At 38.2% G+C, this 26,206-nt stretch overlaps 2 protein-coding genes across 37 annotated transcripts in view; both read left to right on the top strand.

The window, feature by feature from the left end:
• Positions 1 to 19,835, top strand: part of LOC145894913 (uncharacterized) — a 133,325-nt gene extending 113,490 nt beyond the window's left edge. For 19 of the 29 annotated variants that reach the window (XM_082983592.1, XM_082983597.1, XM_082983620.1 and 16 more), the window contains 13 exons: positions 200 to 253; positions 457 to 612; positions 1,463 to 1,624; positions 2,168 to 2,338; positions 2,547 to 2,600; positions 2,793 to 2,948; positions 3,995 to 4,156; positions 8,770 to 8,931; positions 13,999 to 14,160; positions 15,141 to 15,302; positions 17,859 to 18,011; positions 18,413 to 18,559; positions 18,920 to 19,835. In XM_082983592.1, the coding sequence (XP_082839718.1) occupies positions 200 to 253; positions 457 to 612; positions 1,463 to 1,624; positions 2,168 to 2,338; positions 2,547 to 2,600; positions 2,793 to 2,948; positions 3,995 to 4,156; positions 8,770 to 8,931; positions 13,999 to 14,160; positions 15,141 to 15,302; positions 17,859 to 18,011; positions 18,413 to 18,442 (1,584 nt within the window). In that variant the 3' untranslated portion in view covers positions 18,443 to 18,559; positions 18,920 to 19,835. The remainder of the gene's footprint in view (positions 1 to 199; positions 254 to 456; positions 613 to 1,462; positions 1,625 to 2,167; positions 2,339 to 2,546; positions 2,601 to 2,792; positions 2,949 to 3,994; positions 4,157 to 8,769; positions 8,932 to 13,998; positions 14,161 to 15,140; positions 15,303 to 17,858; positions 18,012 to 18,412; positions 18,560 to 18,919) is intronic. The other 10 variants (XM_082983619.1, XM_082983613.1, XM_082983618.1 and 7 more) reach the window with 9 other exon arrangements.
• Positions 19,836 to 24,996: 5,161 nt separating this feature from the next.
• The window catches only part of LOC145894918 (NACHT, LRR and PYD domains-containing protein 4A-like), an 85,138-nt gene continuing 83,928 nt past the window's right edge, over positions 24,997 to 26,206 (top strand). For 7 of the 8 annotated variants that reach the window (XM_082983639.1, XM_082983638.1, XM_082983629.1 and 4 more), the window contains exon 1: positions 24,997 to 25,077. The gene's annotated coding sequence lies outside the window, so the exon portion shown is untranslated. The remainder of the gene's footprint in view (positions 25,078 to 26,206) is intronic. The other variant, XM_082983634.1, reaches the window with a different exon arrangement.

The following is a 26,206-nucleotide window of genomic DNA, read 5'->3' as shown; positions in this document are numbered from 1 at the left end:
AACATTTTGCCAAGAAAAAAATTAAAAACACATTTAGTGAATGAGTGAATATTACTATTGTAGTTGCATTTGCAAAGAACTACATAAAACATTTTTAAAACCTTTTTAATTTTTTTTTGCTTTACTTGATATTCTACATCAGCCCTGCTGTTGTTTGTTAATACGTAGTGTTTGACAACGATTGATTTGTTTTTTTCAGACTTCAGTAAAGAAAGAGGAAATAACAACCAAATTTGTTGATTCAATATTTGAGGTTTGTAAGCATTGTTATAATAAACTTGTCTGTAAGTGAGGATTTTACTTAGGTTACTTTGTTTGCATATGTTTAATTCAAATTAACATATGAAACTTTATCCAGTCATTTGTGTTGACAAATGCTTGACAAAAACATTTTTTTTGTAAATATCCATATTTAGTGGTTGAACAACTTTGTGTAAACTGAGATTTTTTTACCAGATTGATTCCATTCCAAACAAGCTTACAGTGAGAGGTGATGAAGAAGCTTTTGGTTTGTCATGTGTTTTACATTTATTTCCTCCAACTCTGGAACTTACTTTGAGAAATGTTAATGGGGATTTAATACAAGAAGTGGCTGAAGCAATAAAACAGAAGGTATATTTGCTGAATTTTTAACGAATGCACAAATTAAAGAGAAAGTAGCAAGTCGGTTCAAATTATTATTTACTTTTTTAATTGGGTATTGCCTGCTTAATTTGTCAAGTAAATTTCATTAATTTTAAACCTTATTTTCTGTCAGCTCAGTAAATGGGAGTTCAATGTCAGACTTGGACAACTACATTTTTGGCATTTTGAATTAGATTAGAATTGTCGGCATATATTGTTTTTTTGGCAGTAAAACATTTGAATAATGACATTCTTATTATTGGCAACAACTTTTGTCAGGGCTTAAAATTGATAGTACATCATGATAAAGGTCGTTGTACAACAACAAAATCGTCAATATTTGCAAATTTTATTGCCAAAAGAGCATTTGGTATTGATAATATGCCTGGCAGCATCAAAAACCAAGTTAATTTTTTATGCGCAAAAGAGCCATAATAATCAATGAGAGCTGCAGACAGGGTGTATACACGCACTGTTTCGACCTGTAGGTCTCATCAGTGCAGCTGTTGATGTGGCACTGTGCTAGCTGGTAGACTAGCAGGCACACAGATTTCCACTTTGTGGTACCTTTTGGTCAATCGTCGATATGTTGGTTACCAAACTAGGTAACAATCAAGTTAATTTTATTAGGAAACTTTTCCTGTTATATTATATTTTTAACTTTCACTCTGTTGTGTAAAATATTATTAGTTGTATATATATTCACAGTTTGATTTACCAATTATTTCATGTCAGGATTGATTGCATTTAGTGTTACTTCCACCATTGCTGGCCGGGGATGTTGTCACTGAGAAATTCTTTTGTCATGAACTAGAACATCAACATATTTGTATTTTAGATTACATTCTTTAATCTTGATGGGAACACAGTTGATGATGAAAGTGCATCTGCTATTGCTTCATGTATTCAGTGGATTGAGAATCTGTCTCTGTGGCGTTGTAAGATGACAAGTGGTGGAATCTGTAAGATTGCAAATTCCATATCACAACTTAAGAAACCAGTAAGTTGTATGTTAGACCAGTGGTTCTCCAATATTTAAACATCCATACTGATATGTTTTACATACATCCCATAATTTAATTAATTCAACAACTTAGAAATGTTTAAAGCCTGTTTGAAGTTAGCATGATTATGTACTAAACTTAGCATGATTATGTACTAAACTAAATTTTAGTTATTCAAAACCTACGTTTAAAGTGGTTAACATACTTTTGGATGTACAAATACTCCACAAACTAAAAAAAATGTTTTGAATGAGGTTGCCATATGAAACTAGAAATAAATCTAAAGGAGCCACATGTAGCTGCAAAGTTGTGAATTTCCAACCTCTGTACTAAATTATATGAATTTTCAAGTTATGGTTGTTTACTAAACTGATTAATTTGGGTGATTATTATTTTGTGCATGAGAATGAGTGGTTGCTGGAATTAAATTTTGAAAAGCATTCCAAAAAGTTTTTTTATCGCCCTTTTTAAAAATAGCAAGAGTATTGTTTGGCTTTTAAATGTTGCTTGTGTAAAACCACATATTTTAATCATTATAGATGGAATCTTTGGATATCAGTGGAACTCTGGTTTCAAAATCTCAATTACCATTTATCATGGATGAAGCTTTCCACAAAAATGTTAACAAGCTTTACACATCCAAGTTTCAAATATCAGAGAAGGGCATCCATAGGATTGAAAAATGTGATCTTATTTCTTGCATTTCAAAGGTTACCAGGCTTATCATTTTGCCAAGAAAAAATTAAAAACACTTCTAGTAAATGAGGGAATGGTACTATTGTAGATGCATTTACAAAGAACTGCATAAAACATTTTTCAATAGCTTGATAGTTTTTCTGTTTTACATAACATTCTATGTCAGCCCTGCTGTTATTTGTCAATATGTACTGAATGACGACGATTAATTTGTTTTTTCAGACTTCGGTAAAGAAAGAGGACATAACAACCAAATTTGTTGATTCAGTATTTGAGGTTTGTAAGCATTGTAAAATAAACTTGTCTGTAAGTCAGGATTTTTCTTAGGTTACTTTGTTTACATATGTATAAATCAAATTAACATATGACACTTTATCCAGTATTTGTGTTGACAAAAAAACAATTTTTTTGTAAATATCCATATTTAGTGGTTAAACAACTTTGTGTAAACTGACATTTTATTACCAGATTAATTCCATCCCAAACCAGCTTACAGTGGAAGGTGATGAAGAAGCTTTTGCTTTGTCGTGTGTTTTACATTTATTTCCACCCACACTTGAACTTACTATGAAAGAAGTTAGTGGGGATGGGATACGAGAAGTGATTGAAGCAATAAACCAAAAGGTATATTTGCCGAATTGGTCAAAACTGAGCATTTGGCAATATGCCTTAACCTTAGCAAATTGTTATATATTGGAAATGTGGTGACCGATAAATATCTTGAAGTCACACATGAGATTTTTCCTGTCACATTGTAGTTGCATGTGGTAGGGATGTCCCAAATTGACAAAGATTCAAGTTTCGTGGCAATACATGGACACTTGACATGATAACCCTTATGGTTTTATTGGTGCTATTTTATGTATCATGTTTATTATTCATTTGCTTGCGAACTTTGCCATCAAAATAAAAGTATTTTTACGTTAAATAATGCGACACATTATTTGCACAAAATGAATATATTCGTGTGTAAAGTGTGACGTCACCATTAGCTTGGCCTGTATCATGCTTGCAAGTATGTTGCTCAGGCTACGACTAATTACAGACATCAGAATTCTGCAAACACAGTTTGATAATTGGGTGCAAAGTATCTGTAGTTAAGTATTCTAAATAAAAAAGCCAAAGCTAGAATGCTGTTCATCATAATGCTGTATGAGTTCAAAACCTTTACCAGCATTATGATGAGCAGCACCTTTAGCTTTGGCTTTTTTATTTAGGGAGTTTGATAAACTTCCACAAATCAGCCACATTATAATTTTTTGCGGCCACCATAATTATAAAATGGTGTTAAATGATTGGTATTAAGTTATAGCATTATATAATTTTATAATACGCTATATTACAAAACTATCATTATACGCACTAATAAATATTTGCCCCGGAATATCACTTATTATTCAGCTTCACACAAATATTAAAATTAAGCTGCCATTTGCAGAATCTTCGGGTTCGTGTTCGTTTTGGCATATCCCCCAGTTTGTAGTTGAATCAAGGAATTGGTTTTACATGAAGGATAGTTGGGGGGCAGGAAATTAAGACAACTTTTAGTAATTTAAACTAACAACAGTATTCATGTGAAACCTGGATATATTTGAAGTTATGATAAAATATTCACGGGAAAAATCAATAGTTGTCCACTTGTAACTAATTTGTATATGAAATAATTTCAGATGAAGTCGTTAAAACTTGATGGGAACACAGTTGATGATGAAAGTGCATCTGCTATTGCTTCATGTATTCAGTGGATTGAGAATCTGTCTCTGTGGGGTTGTAAGATGACAAGTGGTGGGATCTGTAAGATTGCAAATTCCATATCACAACTTGAGAAACCAGTAAGTTGTATGTTAGACCAGTGGTTTCCAAAGTTTTTAGGACCATGACACACTTGGATGTTCTGGATTCGTTCGCCATACCAAATTTAAAGTGGACTTAATTTTTCAACTATATTTAGTCAACATTTTTAGGAAAAATTTAATACAGTCAAGTGATTGCACTTGATGCATACAGTTTGAACCTGTTTACGAAAATGATTGTTTAATTTAAATGCTTCATTAAAACTGTCCATATTAAGCTCAAATTCGCACAAGCAACAGCACATGGCGCAGTTGCTCAATGTGGCGGCGGCACACTTGCCCGCTTGGCAGCACTTTCACTGCAACAGATCGGGTTACAGCTGGAACCCAACGTGGTGCACGTTCATGTTTTGAGCCGTAGTGCAATGCGTAGCATGGCATCCCTACTTTGTACGCAGTCCGTGCACTGCGATGTTTTGTCGAGTTCGCGTCTGAAGTTTCTCTCGACAATTTATCCTGAGTAATATGAGTGTTGAAGGTATAAGCGCGTCAATCTTCGTACGCATTTGCTGATTGTTGAGAAGTTGTCTAGTCGAATAACCATTCCCATTCCGCGTCCATTGTGACCCATAAAGTCATTGGCATGGCCCTCATGTGGTCGACACCAAGGTTTTTCAGGTAAAACCCAAGGATAAAATGAAGCTTTCGGTGAAGCATTTTGATGCACAGTTGTGGCATTTGCGACACGTATCCATGATGTCTTTGTCAATATTTGACCCTGTATCAGCTGTTCTTACCAATCGCTTCATCTTTTGCATTCCCAAGTGACCATAATGCAACAACTTGAAAACTTCGGGTTGGAGTTTTGCAGGTATCACAACTCTGCAGCCGTACAGTAACCAACCATGACTGACGCTAAGGGAATCTGTAATCTGACTGTAACGACTGAGCGAACTTCCCTTGTCGAAATGTTAATTTTGCCAACCTTCTTGAGTTTACCTCATGACCTCGGACAAATATAGCTGTCACGTCTGCGGGCTTCACTTGATTACTCAACGTAGTAATCGCACATACCGTGTCCGTATAAACGGCGGTTTCCTCCTCATCAAATGTGCGATACTTTCCAGCTGGAAGACGACTACGAGCGTCGGCATTGTGAATGTCGAAAGTTTTTATGTACTCCATATCATAAGAGAACTTGATGAGTAGCTGCGTCCATCTTGCCAAACGACTTGCTGCGAACGTTGAAACAGCCTTCGTCGGTCCAAAAATCGACGACAACGGTTTGTGGATAGTCATCAAAATAAATTTTCGATTGAAAAAAACTGAAAAAACTTGCGAATGGCGAACACAATTGGTTAAGCTTCCTTCTGGATATGGCTGTATCTCCTCTGACATTCAGCCTTTGTTTTTGAAATATTTGTGCCTTTCGCTTCCATCCGCGAAACGATGAAATAAAACTGCACCAATTTCTATACTGGGTGCACCACATGCTATTCCAATCGGATGGCTTGGATCGAAATGTGTGAGAACATTGTCTGATGAAAGAAGATGTTTGAATTGCTTGAAAACTTCTTGTTCTTTCTTCTGCCACCTCCAAGTAACTGCCTTTGTTCGTTGGCCGGTACAACGGTTCTGCGACTGCTGAAAATTCCGGGGGTAGAAACATGCTGTAAAACTGAAGAGCACCCAAAAATGATCGGAGGGTTGACACAGTTTCAGGTGGGAGCATTTTTATGATACGTCGACCTTGCTTTTCTACCCTCTATGGTGAGAAGATGCCCAAGGTGCGAATTTGCATTTTTTCAACTGGCAGCGTCTGACAGGTCTTTCTTGGTAAAACCGTAACCTCCACCCAATTGCTGCATCAAATAGCTTGGTAACGGCAGCGGCTGGCGGTGTGTGTCTAGTTGGGGATTAACCGTCACCGAGTAATCGCCACTCACTTTACCAGATGTCCGACCTGGTCATGAAGACTTCCTTACTGGAACTACCGGTGTTCCCCTGCTGATGTCCATTTTCTGATTCGAATTCCTGCTTCGTAACATTGGTTCAAATCGTCAAGCAGAGCAAACGGAACCTGCCTTGGTTTGTGATACACTGGAGTTGGGTTGTGCTTGAACTGCACCTTTAACTCGACGCCTTGTAACGTTTCCAACCCTTCTTTAAACAATCATTAGGTTTGCAGGCTTGGCAGCCCAGGCATTGCAGCCTAGCTGGATCAGCCACTTTTTCCTGACAAGTCGGAGCAAGATTTGAAAAATCAAGCTCCCGTTGAGGTTTGAACTCACGACCCTGGGCTAACCAGGCCCAACGCTCTACCAACTGAGCTACAGGAGCTCAGTGGTTTCACGGGGTATATTGTGGCCAAGGTACACTGTTTGCTGTTGCCAGGCAACCTTCACATATACGTAGGGGATCTCTACCACCGTATCAGATAACGCAGTAATATTTCATGCAATATACCCCGTACGATAGCTGTGATCGCCAAGCAAGGACCTGCGCAGTGGGGCGATCCTGCCAATCATGCTTTTGCATGAAATATTACTTCTTTAAACAAATTAGGAAAATCCATGCAAATTCTCTTGCATTCTTGTTGGAAATCTTCATGCGATTCAATGCCAGACAACAACTTTGTGGACAGCTTTCCTGTTCCATACAAAATGTTGTCCAGAAAAATCTTCAGTTCCTTAAATCAGTCTCTTCCCAGAATACTCTCAATTGTCAAGTCGTGTTACGCAAAACGTAAGCACGCTCGTGATATCTTTATTTGGAAGGTAAACCTTCAACCGGCATGAAATAATAATATTCAGGGGAAGACCGGAGGCAGATCGGTGAGAAACGCTAGTGGCCTCAAGCTTCGATCGTCCAGTGCTTTTCAAAACGTTAGGTAACAAAATGTTACCACCTGCAGGGGTATCGAGTTCCACCTTGAACGATTTGAAGAAGTCAACAAGTAGAAATACAAGTTTTGGAACCGTTTTGCAGTTAGCAGAGGTCACCAACCTCACACTTGAAATCTGGGTCTTCTAACGACACACAGCTTGCAGATGACCTTTGCGTTTGCAGAAGTTAGACCGAGTTTTTAATACGACAGGCCAATGCAAAATGTCCAGATTTCCCGCACCTGTGGCACTTTAACGATTCCTTTGAGGTATCCCGGAAAATTAAGTCTTGCCCCCTTTAAACTTATTGACGGAGGAGTCCCTTTCAGGACCAAAAACTGTTTCAGTTTCCACAAAAACGAACTTCAGTTCTTCATTCTTAACCTTAAACAGAGCCTTTAACATTGTCTTGTTAATCACGGAACAAACGAATCTTGTCCGCAGTGCTTATGGTTTCTCCTGGCTTCCACTCCTGAACTTGAACCACTCACGAACAATAAAACGTTTCCGTCCTAACATTCATCTTCTAATAAGCTTCAGCATTACATTCATTTGCTCCTGGTGACGTCACTCCTGCGTGTCCATCTGCTTTTGTACATGTTCAAAAATTTTCTCTATAGTTTTGTTACGTTCAGCAGTTGGGGGTAATTCAAAGGTCTCCTCATCGTCAATGTTGTATTTTTAAATAGCACAAAATAATAGAATGATTCTAACGTGAAATGAGACTTGGAAGAAAATTTGAATATCCTTGCGAAATGAGTATTACACGCGTCTGTGCTCAACGCTTGGCCCTAATATTAACCTTCATGCATGACTGATTGCTTGATGACGTGTCCTGGAACATTTCTACGTAGTAGGACTAGTTTAAAATATTTTTTTGAATTATAGCGGGCAGCAGAATTTCAATCCGCGAGCCACAGGTTGCACAACCCCAGTTTACATGAATGTTTTACTTTTACCCAAACTTCAAACAATGCATCTCTAGTGACACCTTCCATATTGCATCTCGTGATACCAACACGCATAGTCGTAGGGAGGGGATACAAGAGGCCCAAACTTCCAAGCAAAATCTATCAGCTGGGAACCTCGTAAAAAAAACACAACTTCGTATTCAGTTAAATAATTTTTGGTCCCAATCATATTCAAGCATTATTTAATCAATTTTTGAAGCTCGTGCGTAAAAATTTGTTTGATCGGCGTTTCTGTCGTCGTGCAATCAATCTTCGTTAGGACAAAGTGCGTGAATGTAAACAACACCGTAAATATAAGAAAGCTCGAAAAAAACCCAAGGGGATGTGGAAAGAAGAAAGACGAAAGGAGTAAGCAAGCCGAAAATGCGCATCAACGTTCAACCACACATCTCCACAAACATTTCGGGTTCTTTCTCTAACTCAGGGGTTCCGAAATTGGGGTCCGCAATGACTGCACGGGGGTCCGTAAAGATATTTTTAAAACACAACTGGTACGTTTCATACAGTGCCTAAGCAGCATTTACTGCAGTAATTTATAACTTGAGTGGTTTCGTAAGCTTTACAATACGTATAGGGGACAATTATTTTCCACTAATTACGTGGGAAAAATGATCTGACGTAAGATTAGGGTTCCGCGGCCAAAAAAGTTTGGGAAAACCTACTCTAACTGACTAAGCTACCGGAGCTCAACGATTAAATTCACCAAGTGATTGTTCTGCCTCTGTGACGACATAATTGATACAATGATGTATTGTTGACATAAAAACTGATTCCAGTAATTTTTCATTTGTTTCAGATGACGTCGTTGAATCTTGGTTGGAACACAGTTGATGATGAAAGTGCATCTGCTATTGCTTCATGTATTCAGTGGATTGAGGATCTGTCTCTGGGGTATTGTGAGATGACAAGTGGTGGAATCTGTACGATTGCAAATTCCATATCACAACTTAAGAAACCAGTAAGTTGTATGTTAGACCAATGGTTTCCAAACTTTTTAGGGTCACGACACACTTGGATGTTCTGGATTCGTTCACCACACATAACTTTATTCTGTTTAGGAAAAGCTAAATTAAAACAACAATACCTGTTACACTACCTTGGTTTGAATTTAAATCATCATTCTGGCAGAATGAAAAGAATGTTTTATCATTAAAAGCGTTCCGCACCAATGATTACCATTTCACGATAACTTTTTGCACAAACATTCAAACTTCTTTTGGGTTTATATTACAACAGGTTACATCATTTTGATGGAAACTTTAATAGCAGTAATTTCTCACAAATTCCAATGTTGAATTTTTTTAAAGTCAGAAGTATTTTATCAGAATGACTTCAAACACCGGGCATTTCACGCTGTTTGCTTTATCTGGGATCTCTAAAGATTTTAATTACTCTTACGCTAATTAGCACCAAGTTCTTGGAACAAAGTTTTTGTCGATATATAAAATGTAACCTGTTGTACTGTAAACCCGGAAAAAGTTTGAATGTTCGTGTTAAACGGTCTTGTGAAATTGTAATCATTAACGCGGAACGCTTATGGCGATAAATTTTTTTTGATTCTGCCAGAATGACGAAAGTATTTAAATATATGTTTTTCTAACCCTAACAGTGTATTTGCTTTTATTGACACCTTGTGTAGCAATCTTCTGATACTAGCATACATGGGAATAACTAGGTTTAGGTGACTGGGATCCAGTAGGTCCGGACTAACAAGCAATACTCATTGTCTGACTTACAATTTACTCAGGGTGGCATCAGGCAAATTTATATCAAATACAAATTTTTGTTGGAATTTTCATTGACTACCAATATGCGTTTTTATTCCTATCTGTATTTGGTTTCAATATTTCCCAGACCTTACTTCAAAGTAAAAGCAAATAAAACTATGACTCACGCACCGCCGCAAAACATGCGCTTCAGGTTTCGCTATAACGTAACACAGTTACACAAACCGTCTTTTATTTCAAAAATAGCGCTGACGCAGACATTGGTGGTTTGTAATGTTTGCTCTCAAGTAACCGTAATAAAAAAGCTTCGCATATGAATACGAATATTCCTTGAACATATTTGTGCACTACCCATTAATAAAACAACTTAAAAGGTGAAATGCAAAAATATGTTTGTTTATTCCTTGTAATAGTTTTATTGGCTTTCGTGAAAATGCAAGCATATAACTATGACCAAAATCACAAATGTGTTAGTAAGTTGGAGCCATGTGTAATTCGAGATGACACTAAAGCGCTGTGCTGCTTGATTGCATTGCCAAAGTTTACGACTGACTCCACGAGTCCACGCAACACCCGCAAAAGAGAAACGCGGCGAAAAAAGGAATTTAATCCGCTTCGTTTTAATGCGGTAAAGTGAGCGCAACAACACCTTCCATGTTGTAACAAATGATACCCACGCGCATAGTCGTATTCAGAGGGAGGGGGTACAAGAGGCCCACGCTCTCAAGCAATATCTATTAGCTGGCAACCTTATATGAAAATATATCATTTTTTTTCTGCACAAATGCGTATGGAGTTAAAAAATTTTTTGTTCTAAATTTTTTCAAGCATATTTAATTAATTTTGAAACTCACGGGATAAAATTTGTTTAATCGACGTTTCTGTCGTCATGCAATCGAACTTCTTCAGGACAAAGTGCGTGAGTGTAAACAACACGGTAAAGATAAGAAAGCGCGAAAAACACGAAGGGGAGGCGTGAAGTAGAAAGACGAAAGGTGTAAGCAAGCCGAAAATGCGCATCAATGTACAACCACACATCTCCACAAGCACACTGGACAATCAGAGTCAAGCCTATGACGTCCCCGGATTTTTTCTCTTTTAAGTGCTCGTGCACGAAACTTACAAATTTGGTGTATCGCAGAAACTGCAAGACTTTCAGCGACGTAATTTAAAACAACAAAGAATGTAAACAATAGAGTAATTTAACTAGATAAATTAATTAAAATCTACGATACCTTGGGAGTAGAGGCGTAAAGTTTTGCACATCACCGGGGTGCGGCGAGTATTAATGCTAACCTCAGAAGGTTGTTTGAACGCAATAATATTCAGTTTATAGGATCTTCGATGTTGACAATTTTTATGGCCATTGGTATATGTAATCTTCGACCGAAAAACTGGACAAAACAAAACGTGGTTTTAAATAAATGTTTTCGCGGCGAACTCGGTAGTCAATTTTCTCTACACAAACGATAAATTCTTCCTTCCACAAGTTCATCACAAACGTTCGCTTGTGCTGCGTTATTGTTGATCGCAAATACGAGGCAAACGAAACTGCGTGTTAAGAACGTTTAAACAGCAGTGAAATGCGCCTTCATTTTTGCCACGGTTCAAACCGACGAAAGCCGAAGTCTCGTACTCCACGCCAGTGCTTGGGAGTTTACAAAGCACGCTGTATAACAGGCGGGCGTTCAAACACCTGAAGGCCTTGCAAAATATATAACAACACAACCACACCCTTCGTCACCTTTAGGCGAGAAATCTTGGTTTCGCCACAGAAACGAACCAGTGTGGCCATTCACTAAAATCGCACTCTGCACATTACCAACCTCCTGTTTTTGAGCCTCTTCCTCTGAAACTAAGGTTTCCGCTCTTGTATACAGTGCACGCACTACAACACGCTTGTGGGCGATGGGGTTCGCGAACCGAAACGACAGATACCTGTCGGAATGAGTCGGTAACCAGTATACGTTTGTGCGGAGAGGTCTCCGGTTCTCGCTTTAAATGGAAACATCAAAAAATGATATCACCCCGACATATTCACGTTCCATTATAAACTCCTGGCGACGTCACTCCTGTGCGTCCATCTGCTTATGTATACAAGTTCAAAAAAATTCCCTATAGTGTTCTTCCGTTCAGCAGTTAAGAGTAATTCAAAGGTCTCCTCATCGCCAATGTTGTATTTTCAAATAGCACAAAATAATAGAATGATTCTAACGTGAAATGAGACTTGGCTTTATAGCAGGAAATTTAATTATCCTTGCGAAATGAGTATTACACGCGTCTATGCTCAACGCTTGGGCCTAATATTAACCTTCATGCATGACTGATTGCTTGATGACGTGTCGTGGAACATTTCTACGTAGTAGGACTAGTTTAAAATAATTTTTTTGTCTAAATTATAGCGGGCAGCAGAATTTCAATCCGCGAGCCACAGGTTGCACAACCCCAGTTTAGATGAATGTTTTACTTTTACCCAAACTTCAAACAATGCATCTCCAGTGACACCTTCCATATTGCATCTCGTGATACCAACACGCATAGTCGTACCCAGAGGGGGTACAAGAGGCCCAGGCTCCCAAGCAAAATCTATCAGCTGGAAACCTCGTAAAAAAAAAACTTTGCATTCTTTTTTCCATACACAACTTCGTATTCAGTTAAATGATTTTTGGTCCCAATCATATTCAAGCATTATTTAATCAATTTTTGAAGCTCGTGCGTTAAATTTATTTGATCGACGTTTCTGTCGTCATGCAATCAATCTTTGTTAGGACAAAGTGCGTGAATGTAAACAACACCGTAAACACAAGAAAGCGCGAAAAAACGCCAAGGGGTGTGGGAAGAAGAAAGACGAAAGGTGTAAGCAAGCCGAAAATGCGCATCAACGTACAACCACACATCTCCACAAGCACACTGGACAATCAGAGTCAAGCCTATAACTTTCAACGATGCCATTTAAAACAAACCAGAATGGAAACAATGACGTAATTTAACTGAATTATTAAGCATTAAAATCAGCGATGCTTTGGGAGTTTACCAGGTGTCGATACACTGCTGGAAAAAATGTCTGCGTTCTAACATTCAGCGTGAATTCATATGCATTTATTCTATAAACATCCGTTTAAACTTGTCATTTTTTTACCCAAAAATGTCGTTTCTCCAAAATTCACCTGTATCTGCTATAAGTTGCGACAACGCTGTACCCGCGGTTGGGCACGTCGCGTTTGTGTTCCTATTGCGTTGTTCGTTAGGCGCTGCCAGTCTCGTCAATGCATACGACGTCGCAGTCAGCACAGGGTATGCGGTTACACCTCCAGTATCGAACGCATCTCCTTTACGATCTTTGGAAGGCGAAACCAAAGCACGCGATGTAGCATTTCGTAAACCTGGCATTTCTTAAAAATATATGTACAAGCATCCTTCGTCACCTTTAGCCCTCGGTTCTCTCTTTAAATGGAAAAATTAAAAAATGATATCACCCCCACGTATTCCCGTTCCATTGTGAACTCGATACTCGTTTAAAAGGAATTCAGGTGTTCAAGCAGAGATTCCACGTCCACTCGACTCCATATTTAAGCATTGTTTTCCAAAGTAGAAGCAAGAAAACTATGGTGCTCGTACCAACGCAAAAACACACTTTTAAGGTTTTTAGTAAGATAACGCAATCACACAAACAAGCAATTGTAAAACCCTGCTTTTTGTAAAATAATATGTACAAGCAATGAGGCAATAATGATAAGTGAGTTGCAGACAGTAGTGTACACAAAATGGAATAATGTATGTCTGGCTAGTTAACCCATAGCTGCACTTATGAGACCCGATAGGTCGATGTTTTTTAACATTGTACCAGCAGTTGTATTTGTTTGCGATTTACTGGATTCGACTGGTAAAAGCTAATGAAACCATGGGGCACGCACCGCCGCAAAACATGCGTTTTAGTTTTCGGTAACGCAACACCGTTACACAAGTGTTAAAAGATATTTTTAAAACGCAACTGGTACGTTTCATACAGTGCCTAAGCAGCATTCACTGCAGTAATTTATAACTTGAGTGGTTTCGTAAGCTTTACAATACGTATAGTGGACAATTATTTTCCACTGATTACGTGGGAAAAATGATCTGACGTAAGATAAGGGTTCCGCGGCCAAAAAAGTTTGGGAAAACCTGCTCGAACTGACTGAGCTACCGGAGCTCAACGATTAAATTCACCAAGTGATTGTTCTGCCTCTGTGACGTCATAATTGATAACAATGATATTGTTGACATAAAATCTGATTCCAGTAATTTTTCATTTGTTTCAGATGACGTCGTTGAATCTTGATGGGAACACAGTTGATGATGAAAGTGCATTTGCTATTGCTACATGTATTCAGTGGATTGAGGATCTGTCTCTGTGTCGTTGTAAGATGACAAGTGGTGGAATCTGTACGATTGCAAATTCCATATCACAACTTAAGAAACCAGTAAGTTGTATGTTAGATTGTGGTTCCCAACCGGTGGTACCCGACGGCATTCCAGATGGTCCTCGAGCACCTTTTCGTAATTTGCGGATATATTTCGAATTTAAATATCGTAAATGGTCCCTAAATGTTTGTTACTTCATCCCCTAGGTTACTTTGTAACACTCAACTAGGTGGTACGCGTCGAAATTGTTTTACCTCCAAGTTGTACGCAACCACAAAAAGGTTGGGAATCACTGTCTTAGGGTCATGACACACTTGGATGATTTGGAATCGTTCGCCAAACCTAACTTTATTTTGTTTAAGATAAAGTTAGGCTATATTAAAACAAACATACTGGTTACACTACTTTGGTTTGAAATCTGTCATCATTTTGGTCAAATCTAAAAGTGTTTTGTCGACAAAAGCGTTCCGCACTAATGATTACTATTTGACATGACCTTTTTGCCCGAACATTCAAACTTCTTCTGGATTTGTATTACAACAGGTTACAAAATATTGATAAAAACTTTGTTAGTAGTGTAAGCAATTAAAACTATGCCGCACGCACCACCGCAAAATATGCGTTTCAGTTTTCGTTGACGTAACACCGTTGCACAAAACGTCTTTTATTAAAAATAGTGAAGGCAAACGATTAAGGTTTAACAAAATTGAAAATTCCTACACAATGTTTGTACACTCCCCTTTATTAAACCCCAGAAGGGCCAATTCAAAATCTTCAATAAGTTTGTTTATTTCTTGTAATAAGATATTTGATTTTATTGGGTCTCGTGGCATTGCAAGCATATCACACCTACCAATGTTACAAACGTGTTACTAAGTTGGAGCCATGTGTAATTCAGGTTCTTTCTCTAACTAACTGAGCTACCGGAGCTCAACGATTAAATTCACCAAGTGATTGTTCTGCCTCTGTGATGTCATAATTCATAACAATGATATTGTTCACATGAAATCTGATTCCAGCAATTTTTCATTTGTTTCAGATGACGTCGTTGAATCTTGGTTGGAACACAGTTGATGATGAAAGTGCATCTGCTATTGCTTCATGTATTCAGTGGATTGAGAATCTGTCTCTGTGGAATTGTAACATGACAAGTGGTGGAATCTGTAAGATTGCAAATTCCATATCACAACTTAAGAAACCAGTAAGTTGTTTGTTAGACCAGTGGTTTCCAAACTTCTTACGGCTGTGTTTCCCAACCGGTGGTACGCGACGGCATTCCAAGTTGTACGCGAGCACCTTTCCTCAATTAGCGGATATAGTTCGAATTTACAAAAACTGTAAGTGATCTCAAAATGTTCGTTACTTCATCCCCTAGGTTACTTTGTAACACTCAACTAGGTGGTACGCGTCAAAATTGTTTTACCTCCAAGTGGTACGCAACCACAAAAAGGTTGGGAATCACTGTCTTCGGGTTATGACACACTTGGATGATTTGGAATCGTTCGCCAAACCTGACTTTATTATGTTTAAGAAGAATGTTTATTAAAACAAAAATACTGGTTACACTACTTTGGTTTGAAATCTGTCATCATTTTGGTCGAATCTAAAAGTGTTTTGTCGACTAAAGCGTTCCGCACTAATGATTATCATTTCACATGACCGTTTTACACGAACATTCAAACTTCTTCTGGGTTTATCTTATAACAGGTTACAAAATATTGACAAAAACTTTTTTAGTAGTGTAAGCAATTAAAACTATGGCAAACGCACCACCGCAAAATATGCGTTTCAGTTTTCGTTGACGTAACACAGTTGCACAAACCGTCTTTTATTGAAAAAATAGTGAAGGCTAACGGTTAATGGCATAAGTTCTTGCCGAAACGTTTTAAACATGACAATGTTAATAACAATATGGGCCATTTTTTTATTCTCAGAATTATGAGTATGAGTAAATCCGTGATCTGTTACCAAACGATTAAGGTATAACAAAATAGGAAAATTTCTACACAATATTTGTACAATTCCCTGTTTCAGACCCCAGAAGGACCAATTCAAAACTCAAACAAGTTTGTTTATTTCTTGTAATAAGCCATTTGATTTTATTGGGTCTCGTGGCATTGCAAGCATATAACTGCAACCAAAGTCACAAACGTGTTACTAAGTTGGAGGCATGTGTAATTCGGGATGACACCTTCAATATTGCATCATATGATACCAACACGCATAGTCGTAAACAGGAAGGGGTACAAGAGGCCCAGACTCCCAGGCAATATTTACAAATGTGGTGTATCGCAGAAGCTGCAACACTTTCATTGTCGTAATTTAAAACAAACAAGAATGTAAACAATGGCTTAATTTAACACAAATATTTACCAAATGAAAATCTGCGATGCTTTGTGAGCACAGGCATAAAGTTTTGCACATCAACGGGGGTGCGGCGAGTAAATAATGCTAAGCTCACAAGGTTGTTTGAACGCCATATTATACAAGTTATAGGGTCTATAATGTTAACAATTTTTTTGGCCGGCGAACAATGTTATCTAAAAACTGGACGAAACATTGTTTAGGGTAAATGTTTTCGCGACGAACTCGATAATCAATTTTCTCTACACAAAGGACAAATTCTATCTCCACACGTTCGTCACAAACATTTCGCTTGTGTTGGGTTTTGTAGATCGCAAATACGAGGCAAACGAAACTGCGTGTTAAGAACCTTGACGAGTGTAACTCTATGCGGAGTTTACCAGGACTGTCGTTTCTTTTAAATTCACCTGTATCCGCTACATGTTGCGACAACGCTGTACTCGCGGTTGGCCACGTCGCGTTTGTGTTCCTTTTGCGTTGTTTGTCGGGCGCGGCCAGTCTCGTCAATGTATACGCCGTCGCAGTCAGCACAAGGTATGCGATCACACCTACAGCATCGAACGCATCTCACGTACGATCTTTGAGATGTGAAACCAAAGCAGGCTGTCTGACAGGCGGGCGTTTAAGCACCTGGACCCCTTATATAACAACACAACCACACCCTTCGTCAACTTTAGGCGAGGAATCTTGGTTTCGCCACAGAAACGAACGAGGGTGGCCATTCGCTAAACGCACTTTGCACATTACCAACCTCCTGTTTTAAGCCTCTTCCTCTGAAACTAAGGTTTCCGCTCTTGTATACAATGCACGCACTACAGCAAGCTTGTGGACAATGGGGTTTGCGAACCCAAACGAGAGATACCTGTCGGAATGAGTCAGTTACCAGTATGCGTTTGTGCGGAAGGGCCCCGGTTCTCGCTTTAAATGGAAACATCAAAAAATGATATCACCCTGACGTATTCACGTTCCAATGTGAACTCGATACTCGTTTCAATGGAATTCAGGTGTTCAAGCAGAGATTCCACGTCCACTCGACTCCATATTTAAGCATTATCTTCCAAAGTAAAAGCAAGAAAACTATGGTGCACGTGCCAACGCAAAACACACTTTTAAGTTTTTTAGCAAGATAACGCAATCACACAAACAAGCAATTGTAAAACACTGCTTTTGTAAAAAAAAGTATGCACAAGCAAAGCTAATAATGATCAGTGAGTTGCAGACAGTATTGCACACAAAATGGAATAATCTATGTCTGGCTGGTTAACCCATAGCTGCACTGATGAGACCCGATAGGTCGATGTTTCATAATATTTTGCCAGCAATTATATTTGTTCTAAACATTTAATGTCACATTTGTCTGAACTAATTTCTTAATTTCATCTTTTATTTGCAGATAAGGAAGTTGAATCTTTCGTGCAATGACATACATGGTGATGCGGCAGAAACCTTACTCAAGTGTGTTCACAATATACAAGATGAACTTGAAGTCCGTCGTCGACACATAGATGACGACTTCGAAGGGAAATTTCAGAACCTGCCAAACCCTGTAAGTATGAAAACTATTTGTTCCACGTACAAACTGTCATTGCTATTTGATACTAACACGATAATAATATGTTTACCTCATGGGTTGTCTTGTATTAAGGCTTGTGTCATGTGCAAGCCTCAGGTTGCCACCACTGGGTTAATATAAAGAAAGTCGACATCACCCGATACCTACCATGTATATTCAGTTTATGTGGCTTAAGATTTAAAATAAAATCACACAAACAAACTCGACTGAATATATTTTTATTATGTTTGATTGGATGTTGCGTTTATGGAAATAAGTACACGTCACAAAATATTTGCTTCATGAAATAATTTTAAATCACAACAAAACTTTCGCCAACACTACTGTTATTATAGTTAAACGATGCATGAAATAACCAATCCGTTGTATTGTAGAAGCCAAAGTTGGACATTTCGGACTGGTGAATCTCTAACTCCTACTCTCCACTTCAATCCATACCTTATACTTGGGTTTAACAAATGCAAGTAAATATGATTGATCGATTGGAATTATTTTGTGGAGATCAACTCCCTCCCAAACCAGTAAGAAGTTTTCCTAATGTCGTTTCATCGATAAAACGTGAAGTTTGAATATTTCCACTTCGATTATTGGTTGTGAACCACCGGCTTTAAAACCCCCTAAAACCTCTTGCTCCATCTACTGACGTGTTTCCCGCAAATGTCTAACCACAAGGTGGTGCATCAGAGTTAGCCTCGTATATATGTTTGTGAAACCATTGTTTGGTTAAGGGCCACGTCCGACGATTTATTTCAACAATCTCAACTGACTTATAGTACAAGAAACGTTTTAACATTTTTACTCAAAATGATAGTTTTACCGAATTATTTTAAGCACTTGCGACATTTTTCTGTTGAACGACAAGTAACAATATATTACTTCAGGCTGTTTGCTGCCAGAATCAACAGGGATTTCTGTCACTTCTCACCAATAAACCTTTCTGCTTCATGTCACGAAGACGAAACATTCCCAAATGCTCTGTGAATATTCTTTACATGTTTCTGTGCCTTATCGAACTTCTGTGTGTTATTTGTATTTACAATGTACGTATTAATACCGTTTGTCTCCATAACTCTCATTTTTACTTCTTTGCCAAACTTATAAATGCGTCTCTATGTATCTGGTTTCGTTGAAATTGTCGCCAAGTTTTACTGTTTGTGTTGCTTACAATCAAGGACGTCTTTGAAACACGAATATTTTTGTCTCCCGCTCTTGAGCTTCATCTTTACTTCTCTCTTGTGTAAATCCGCCAACTGAGGTTTATTGTACAAAGTTATCCGCCTTCCTAACAATTTTCAACGACAGATTTTGTGACAATTTACTTCCGCACTAAACATTACTTACAACATTTACGTGCGACTTATATTAATTTTTGACTGATTACTATCGAATATTTCCACATTACATTGTTTTCTGATACATTATATCGTGAATTCTAGCAACCCTTTGTCGGTTTTTGAACGAATATTTTTTTATGTTCGTAACTAAAATGTTTGATGACGAGAACAACCGATCTTCCACCAACTACTGTTCGGTTTCATCGGCGCACGTTTTTTTTATTTTTACTTCAAACAAACCTGTATCTATCTATGGGTTTGATGAAGTTATAACGGGTGGAAGTGGAAGGTTTATGTTGTAAATATTTGAACATTGAATGTTGGTTTTTGTGCAATCGTTATTGTGAATCATTGCTGCTCGATGTCGCCACCCAGCGCTTAACCGATGCTGTCAATTGCTTATGGGGAATCCCCGACATATGTTGTACTTCTTGTTTTGTTTCAATACAAAGTGCTTACGGTTGGGAAGTGATATTTGTAAAGGCATCTGTTAAGTTGTATTGAAAGGTGGGTTACATTGTGCAGCTAGCACCGGGATACGACCGACGTTCATTAGGTTTGTTTTTCAATGTTTAAGTGTTGATTTGCCCGATGTCACCCAATACATTTTTCTTTTTACCACAGCGATATTCGTAACCTGGTTATCCTGGCTTTCTGCTTGATAAGCTTGACTGACGTCACCCAACATTATTTTTACCCAGTGTATTGTTTAGCACGACATCTAGTGTAAGTTTATGGAAATATATTCTGCCGCTAAATGTCGCTTTATCGGCTGTTACTAAAACAAAACTGATCTGTGAGTTTCAAATAGTTTTGATGTTGAATATTTCCGTTTAAATTTCGTCACCATTTCGAGTTTTCGTTGCAATTAAGCTTCAAGAATTCCTTGCTATGCTGGTTTAATGCGATTTGTTGAGGAATAATGTTTGGTTGTGAAGGTTAAGTGAAGAATATTTGACAGTTACGTGCTTTGATTGGAACGGGTTTTAGGAAAATTGGTTTGGAGAAAAATTGTGCACGAAAACATTGTTTAGTATTTGATTTGGTTGATGACATCACAAAATACTGCATAGTTTGTTGTTAGCGATATCTTATCGTTTCGCTCCAAGACTGTTTCGCTGTCGATCGCCTTTGGCGTGAAATATGAACGCTCGCCATAGAGTTTCGCCTTGAGAATTCTTTCACGTATGTTGGCAGTAGCGCCAGATTTGAGATTTATTTCGTTTTACCAGTTGCTTTGCATTGTGCAAATGGAAGTTGACGTTGTGTAAGAGATAACACGCCTACTCCTTCCTATCCATCCCTTTTATCTAATTCAAGTAAATATGTTGGATCGATTGGAATCATTTCGTGGAGATCAAATCCCACTTAGGCTGTTAAGAAATTTTCCTCTCAAAAATGACAACACATTAAATTTAAAGAAAACTATTTTGCGTGGCAGAAATTCAATATACAACAAATCTCACTAGTGGGCATGGTACCAAAAAATATTCAGCCACACGGTGATGCAGCAGAGTCCGGGTCTACAATATTTTAACATAATGTTCCTCTGTTTGAAGGCCGAAACAAGCTTGCTTCTGCATGATCATAATTTTGTCAACGTCATCAGCAACGATATAGTTTACTGATCACACTCTGTTCGGTTCAGGTCGGCTCCAGGAACATAACAATATGACATTTTGGCACTAATTAATATTGGTGATAAATTCGTTGCAAAATCAACTCTACAGTAGGTGTGTTGGGTTTACTTGTAGCGTGAAGACGTGTAGAGTTCTAATACATAATACAGGTATAATAAACGTTACCACAAGCCGTGAAATATTTTGCGAGTAACCTCTAACGGAAAGTGCTGAAGTTTTAATGGTTTTATTCAACATAAAAACCTTAACAGTTCCTAAGGACCTGCGCAGTTGGGCGATCCTGTCAATCATGCCTTTGCATGAAACATTACCACTTCCCGAGGTTATTTATTACAACAGTATCACCAAGAAAAGGAGGTAAAATGTTTCAGTTTCTCAGGTACTTTCCGGGAATAAAACTAGGAATAATTGGAGTTGGCTACAAATACTGCCTTTGGTTGTGTGTGTTGTGTTGTGTACTTTGTAGCGTGAAACTGGTAATAGATTAAAAGCTTCCTTATAGTTGTAGTCGCAAGGTGTGTTGAAAAAATTAAAGGTGGGTGTGAAACTTAACACTTGTAGTGAAATTTTGAGTTCCCCTCGTGCTTTCCGCCGCCTTCGGAATCTTCTTCGATCGACGGAAGAAAATTGTTGAGAACTACTTTTATGGTGGCAGAAAGAAGTCACCAGTAAGTCCAAACATAAAATTGATATTCTTCTGAAGTCCACGGTAAAGGAGTAGTTTTACCAACAGGTACCGGTCGACTTTTCCATCGCCGTTACCTTCATATCTGCAATCACCGTCCTCGCTTTTCCACCGCAGACCAACCTGTTCGGAATGGTGACGATTTGGTATTCCTTCAACTATGGTTGCACCGACATTGGTTGCTTGCGTCTTCTATATTCCTTTGATTCACCGCCTTCGACTCAACACCATTTATCAGGTTTACTTTGCTTATTTGAATCCTGAGTTGAAAGAAACTTGTCAGGTGGTTCCCCAACGTTATCGTGTGTGACGCAGTTAGAAAGGGTTGACGTTTGCGTTTCGGACCCAATGTTTATTACATTTAAGAGATAAACATGGCAGTTTGATTTGGATTCAAGGTTTCGAACAACCTTCTGGACGCGTATGGATGGATTACGCATCTTAAGAACTAAAGCAGCGTGTTTAAATCAGTCAGTTTGCTAACGATATTTGACTTGGAAATCTATCAAAGACGCAAGAATGTAACTTTCCGTTAACGAAACGAATGGTTGTGTATTTTTGGCCTGCATTGGTTTGCAAAATATGAGCGAGAATAAGAATATGAGTTTTTAATTCAATCATTGGTGTTAATAATTGCTTGAGGCATAACTGAAGCTTACCCTTGTTGGAGAGTTAATACCAGTAATGGATAGTACCGAGTGACCCGTCTACAACCATACAAAACCAATAAAGTCGTTTTGCAGTGCCGTCCGTACTGCTCTTATCCCGAATATCATCATTACGCTGATAGCTATGTGCAGGGGATGTGTAGCGTACGCCTACTTGAAATGTTGCGATCCGATAAAATCACTAAATATTGACAAATTTGACCAAAGAATGACGATTTTGTTACATTTAAAACACTAACGATGACAGCGTACTTCAAGTTCGCATACCATCCGCTTCATCACATTCTCAATCATAGAAGCGTTGAAATGGTCAAGAATCGGAATGTTTACATCTTGTATTGAATGATGTAATAATATTTTCTATTATTCATCACTTCATTGCATGGCGGCTTGGTTGAACAAGTTGTTTCTCTGGTTTGCACTCGGAAGTCTGATCAACGTAGAAGATCCCGACTCCAAGCGTCTGCTTCCCACTTATACTGATAACTGCACGTTTTCAGAGTCACTGGATGCAATGTGACGTACACCAACATTTCGACCAATAGTTACATGGAGTCTCTACTTGGGTAACACCACAATCCCCACCACCACCACATCCGTTTAAGTGTAAGTTGTAATTAGGGCAGGCAATTGGATGATCGGTCGATTCTCGCTCAGGATTACCTGGTTTTATATCGAAGAAAAATCTTCTGTAAGGTGAGAATATTTGTGACCAAACCTGCGATCAAATCGCATGTGTCGATAATAATCAGCATTTATAAACTATACCCATATAATTTCAATGTTACCAATTTATCTTTGGGTTGGGTTTTCAAGTATTTTGACATCATAAGCCAAGTTAAACGCTCATATTAGTGCTAATAATACGCATTATTCGTGAATAACAATCACTTTTGCTTGCATGCTTTGTAAAGTACCAATAAATCTGATGTTTAAACATTTTGAGCAATTTCTGTTCGTGAAACTTGTGTGAAAAGCTGTCATCGAGCAAATGTTATGCAGAGGTCAAGAGTCTGATTCCAATCCAGTCAACGCCGTTCATTTACTACTCGCACGTTGGATGTGTCGTTATTATGACTGGGAGTATCTCGGTGTCGGCTTGTACAGGTTAGTTTTTACCTTTCATTTTCACTAACACAGCTGATAAATAATATAAAGTACTTTGTATCATGGTGAAGTGAAACGCCTGAAATATTCAATCAAAAATAAAAGGTAATTTTGATTGAATCGCATACTTTACATCATAAAGTTATTTAAGTTAGCCTAGATTTTTAACAGCAACTAAGACATGTGCCATGTTTGCTTAAATAGTTATTCCGGCACTGAGCCAACATACATATATTCTCACGTCGATGTTATTTAAGCGTATCTTATCTGTAGCCGGAACAGCAGCAACGTTTGAAGGTGAACGGTTACAATGTAATGTGATTTTGCACTAAGTAAATGAATTGTAGTTGGGTGAACGCGGCCCAATACCACGTCTGATCACCCAGCTTAGTGGCCGAATCCGGTTGCCACGAATGCAAAACTGCCGTTGGAAAAAATACATTTTGTTGTTTTTGTGAAATTGTTTGCACGAAACATGTAAAGTAAAAATACACTGTTTAAAAAACTAGGAATTTATTAGTTGGCAACGGTTGCTAAGAACCTTAAGCTTATTAGATGCACTTCTGTCACTGGAGGCGGTATTGATTAAATGTAAGGAATAATTCTCCCGCAGACTTTATTGACATTACGTTGTGGGTTTTTGTCGCCATCATCAGATGTTCGTTCCGCAGGTTAAAGTTCTGTATACTTCGTCACCAAACAGTTCGTTGTTCGGAATGGGAAAGTTTGCTTTAACTGGTTGATGATTCTCCGGTCGGGTGTTTTATGAGTAGAAGGTTCTCTTTTTTTGCGATTGAATGCAGATAATTTCGTAAATGTCCAATCAATATTGAGTGTTGGCATGGAAACAGGACGCACCTAAGTTGTTTTACAACAGAACGGAATATCGGTTTTGTCAGCAATCATTTGACCAGTTTGTTTATTATAGGCGATACTTAACCTCTAAGTTCATCACTTACACAACGCTAAAGTCAAAATGTAAATCCAACAGGGTCTTGATTGTTGGAAAAAGTCCACCAACAAAACTATGTATTATTGACACTTGGTGGCGCCTCTGTGCCGCATCGCTCGTTCGCGTAGAAAAGTAGACAGGGCGATTGTTTTCCGAAACTTTGTACCTCGGTCGCCAGACCTTGTTGGTAAAAGAACTTGTGTTGCTACGATCACAGTATGTTGAAATAAGTGCTGTTGTATTTAACCAACTACCGTGACGACTTGTGTCAGATCTGCTTCGTAGAAAACATTTTCTTTACCAGGATAACCAAACCTTTTCACACCAATCGTGGTTTGATTTAAAAAATACCTCGACCTCCTGTGTTTCAAAGTTATATAATTTGTTACATATTTATTGACCAACAATTATAGTTAAATGACTTGATAACAGTACAAGCCTATATAGTGACCCAGTGTATTTTGTGTGAAGTTGAGACCAAAAAAAACTTTTCGTCTAAGCATTTATTTTTTGTTTATCACATTCTTGACGCAAATGGCGCTTGTGTAGTTTTCTTCGCAGAAAAATTATTGGGACGTTTGTTTTAACTTCAAACATTCAACCGGTTCCAATCTCTTTGTAGAACTCATCTGGTCAACAAGCAACCAAGCGTGGTAAGTTCTTCTCTTGTGAAGTGGGAAAATACTACTACACCGGGTCACAAAGTTTGTTCCAAACTTGATACACGTATAAGTCTGTGTAAAAAAGAAATCTGTGAGAATTTTAATGATTAGGTGTAAACAGGGCCACCACCTGTTATTTTTGTATACAAATATGAGTTGCAATACTACACGAAATCGTAGCGTTAATATTCGCACAGATTTCTATGTTACATAGGCTGAATGTGGATCAAGTTTGGAAAAAACTTTGTGACCCGGTGTAAAAGTATCTTCCTTGTTAGTGACGCGTTAAATCGTCTTACCAGTGGTGTTGCGGGGTTTTGAAGTGGAAATATCACAATTGTCTCGTTACAACTATAAAATATTTTTTTATGAGCTTTTGTCGCTCAACTTACTGCAAACGTGATGTTTTATTGCAGCAACTATCTACCCATTGCGGACAAAAACACTCAGCTACCGCAAGTTTCGGTTGTAAAGTACTTGTTGTGTTGTTGATTGGTTGCTACATGATCACATGATGTATATTTTCATTTTGCCAACTTCCGCCACCTATTGTGATAAACCTGATTCCTGGGTGACGTTTGTGTAGTTTTTCATTCAATGGGATCCCATTTTTTTGATTGTTTTGCTTTTTTGTCAAACGACCAACCGGTTCCAACCTCTTTAAACAACTTTATTTGAATGGCCAACAGCATTAGCTTTTCAAGCTCTTCTCAATTTGCTACATTGTGGACTAACTGACTAGGAGGTTGCCTGGTAGTCAGACTGTCAAGATATATATACATAACGAGTGCTGGCGCTTTTAAGGTCGATAATCTATAATAACATTCATGACGCCAATGATTCACTGCAGCAATTATTTGTAACAGTGCACATACTGTAAGTTCCACTTTTTGTTGTACCAACCCTACATGTTCAGTTGCCACAAACCCAGCAGTTTGGAAACCCCTGCTTTACGGCTACAGAGGATTGACGCAAATGTTACATCAACGAGTTTGGCAACCAAGTGTTTGTTCAGCGTTCCACAGATAATTTAATAACATGTACACGTTTTGATCCCACAGTTGATGTCATAATAGGACAAAGTAACTTTGTGTTACTTTTATGAAGTAAAAATAATGCA

Source organism: Ascidia mentula, chromosome 3, assembly GCF_947561715.1.
Source record: "Ascidia mentula chromosome 3, kaAscMent1.1, whole genome shotgun sequence".
Classification (NCBI taxonomy): Eukaryota; Metazoa; Chordata; class Ascidiacea; order Phlebobranchia; family Ascidiidae; genus Ascidia; species Ascidia mentula.
This window is presented reverse-complemented; position numbering and strand designations above follow the sequence as displayed.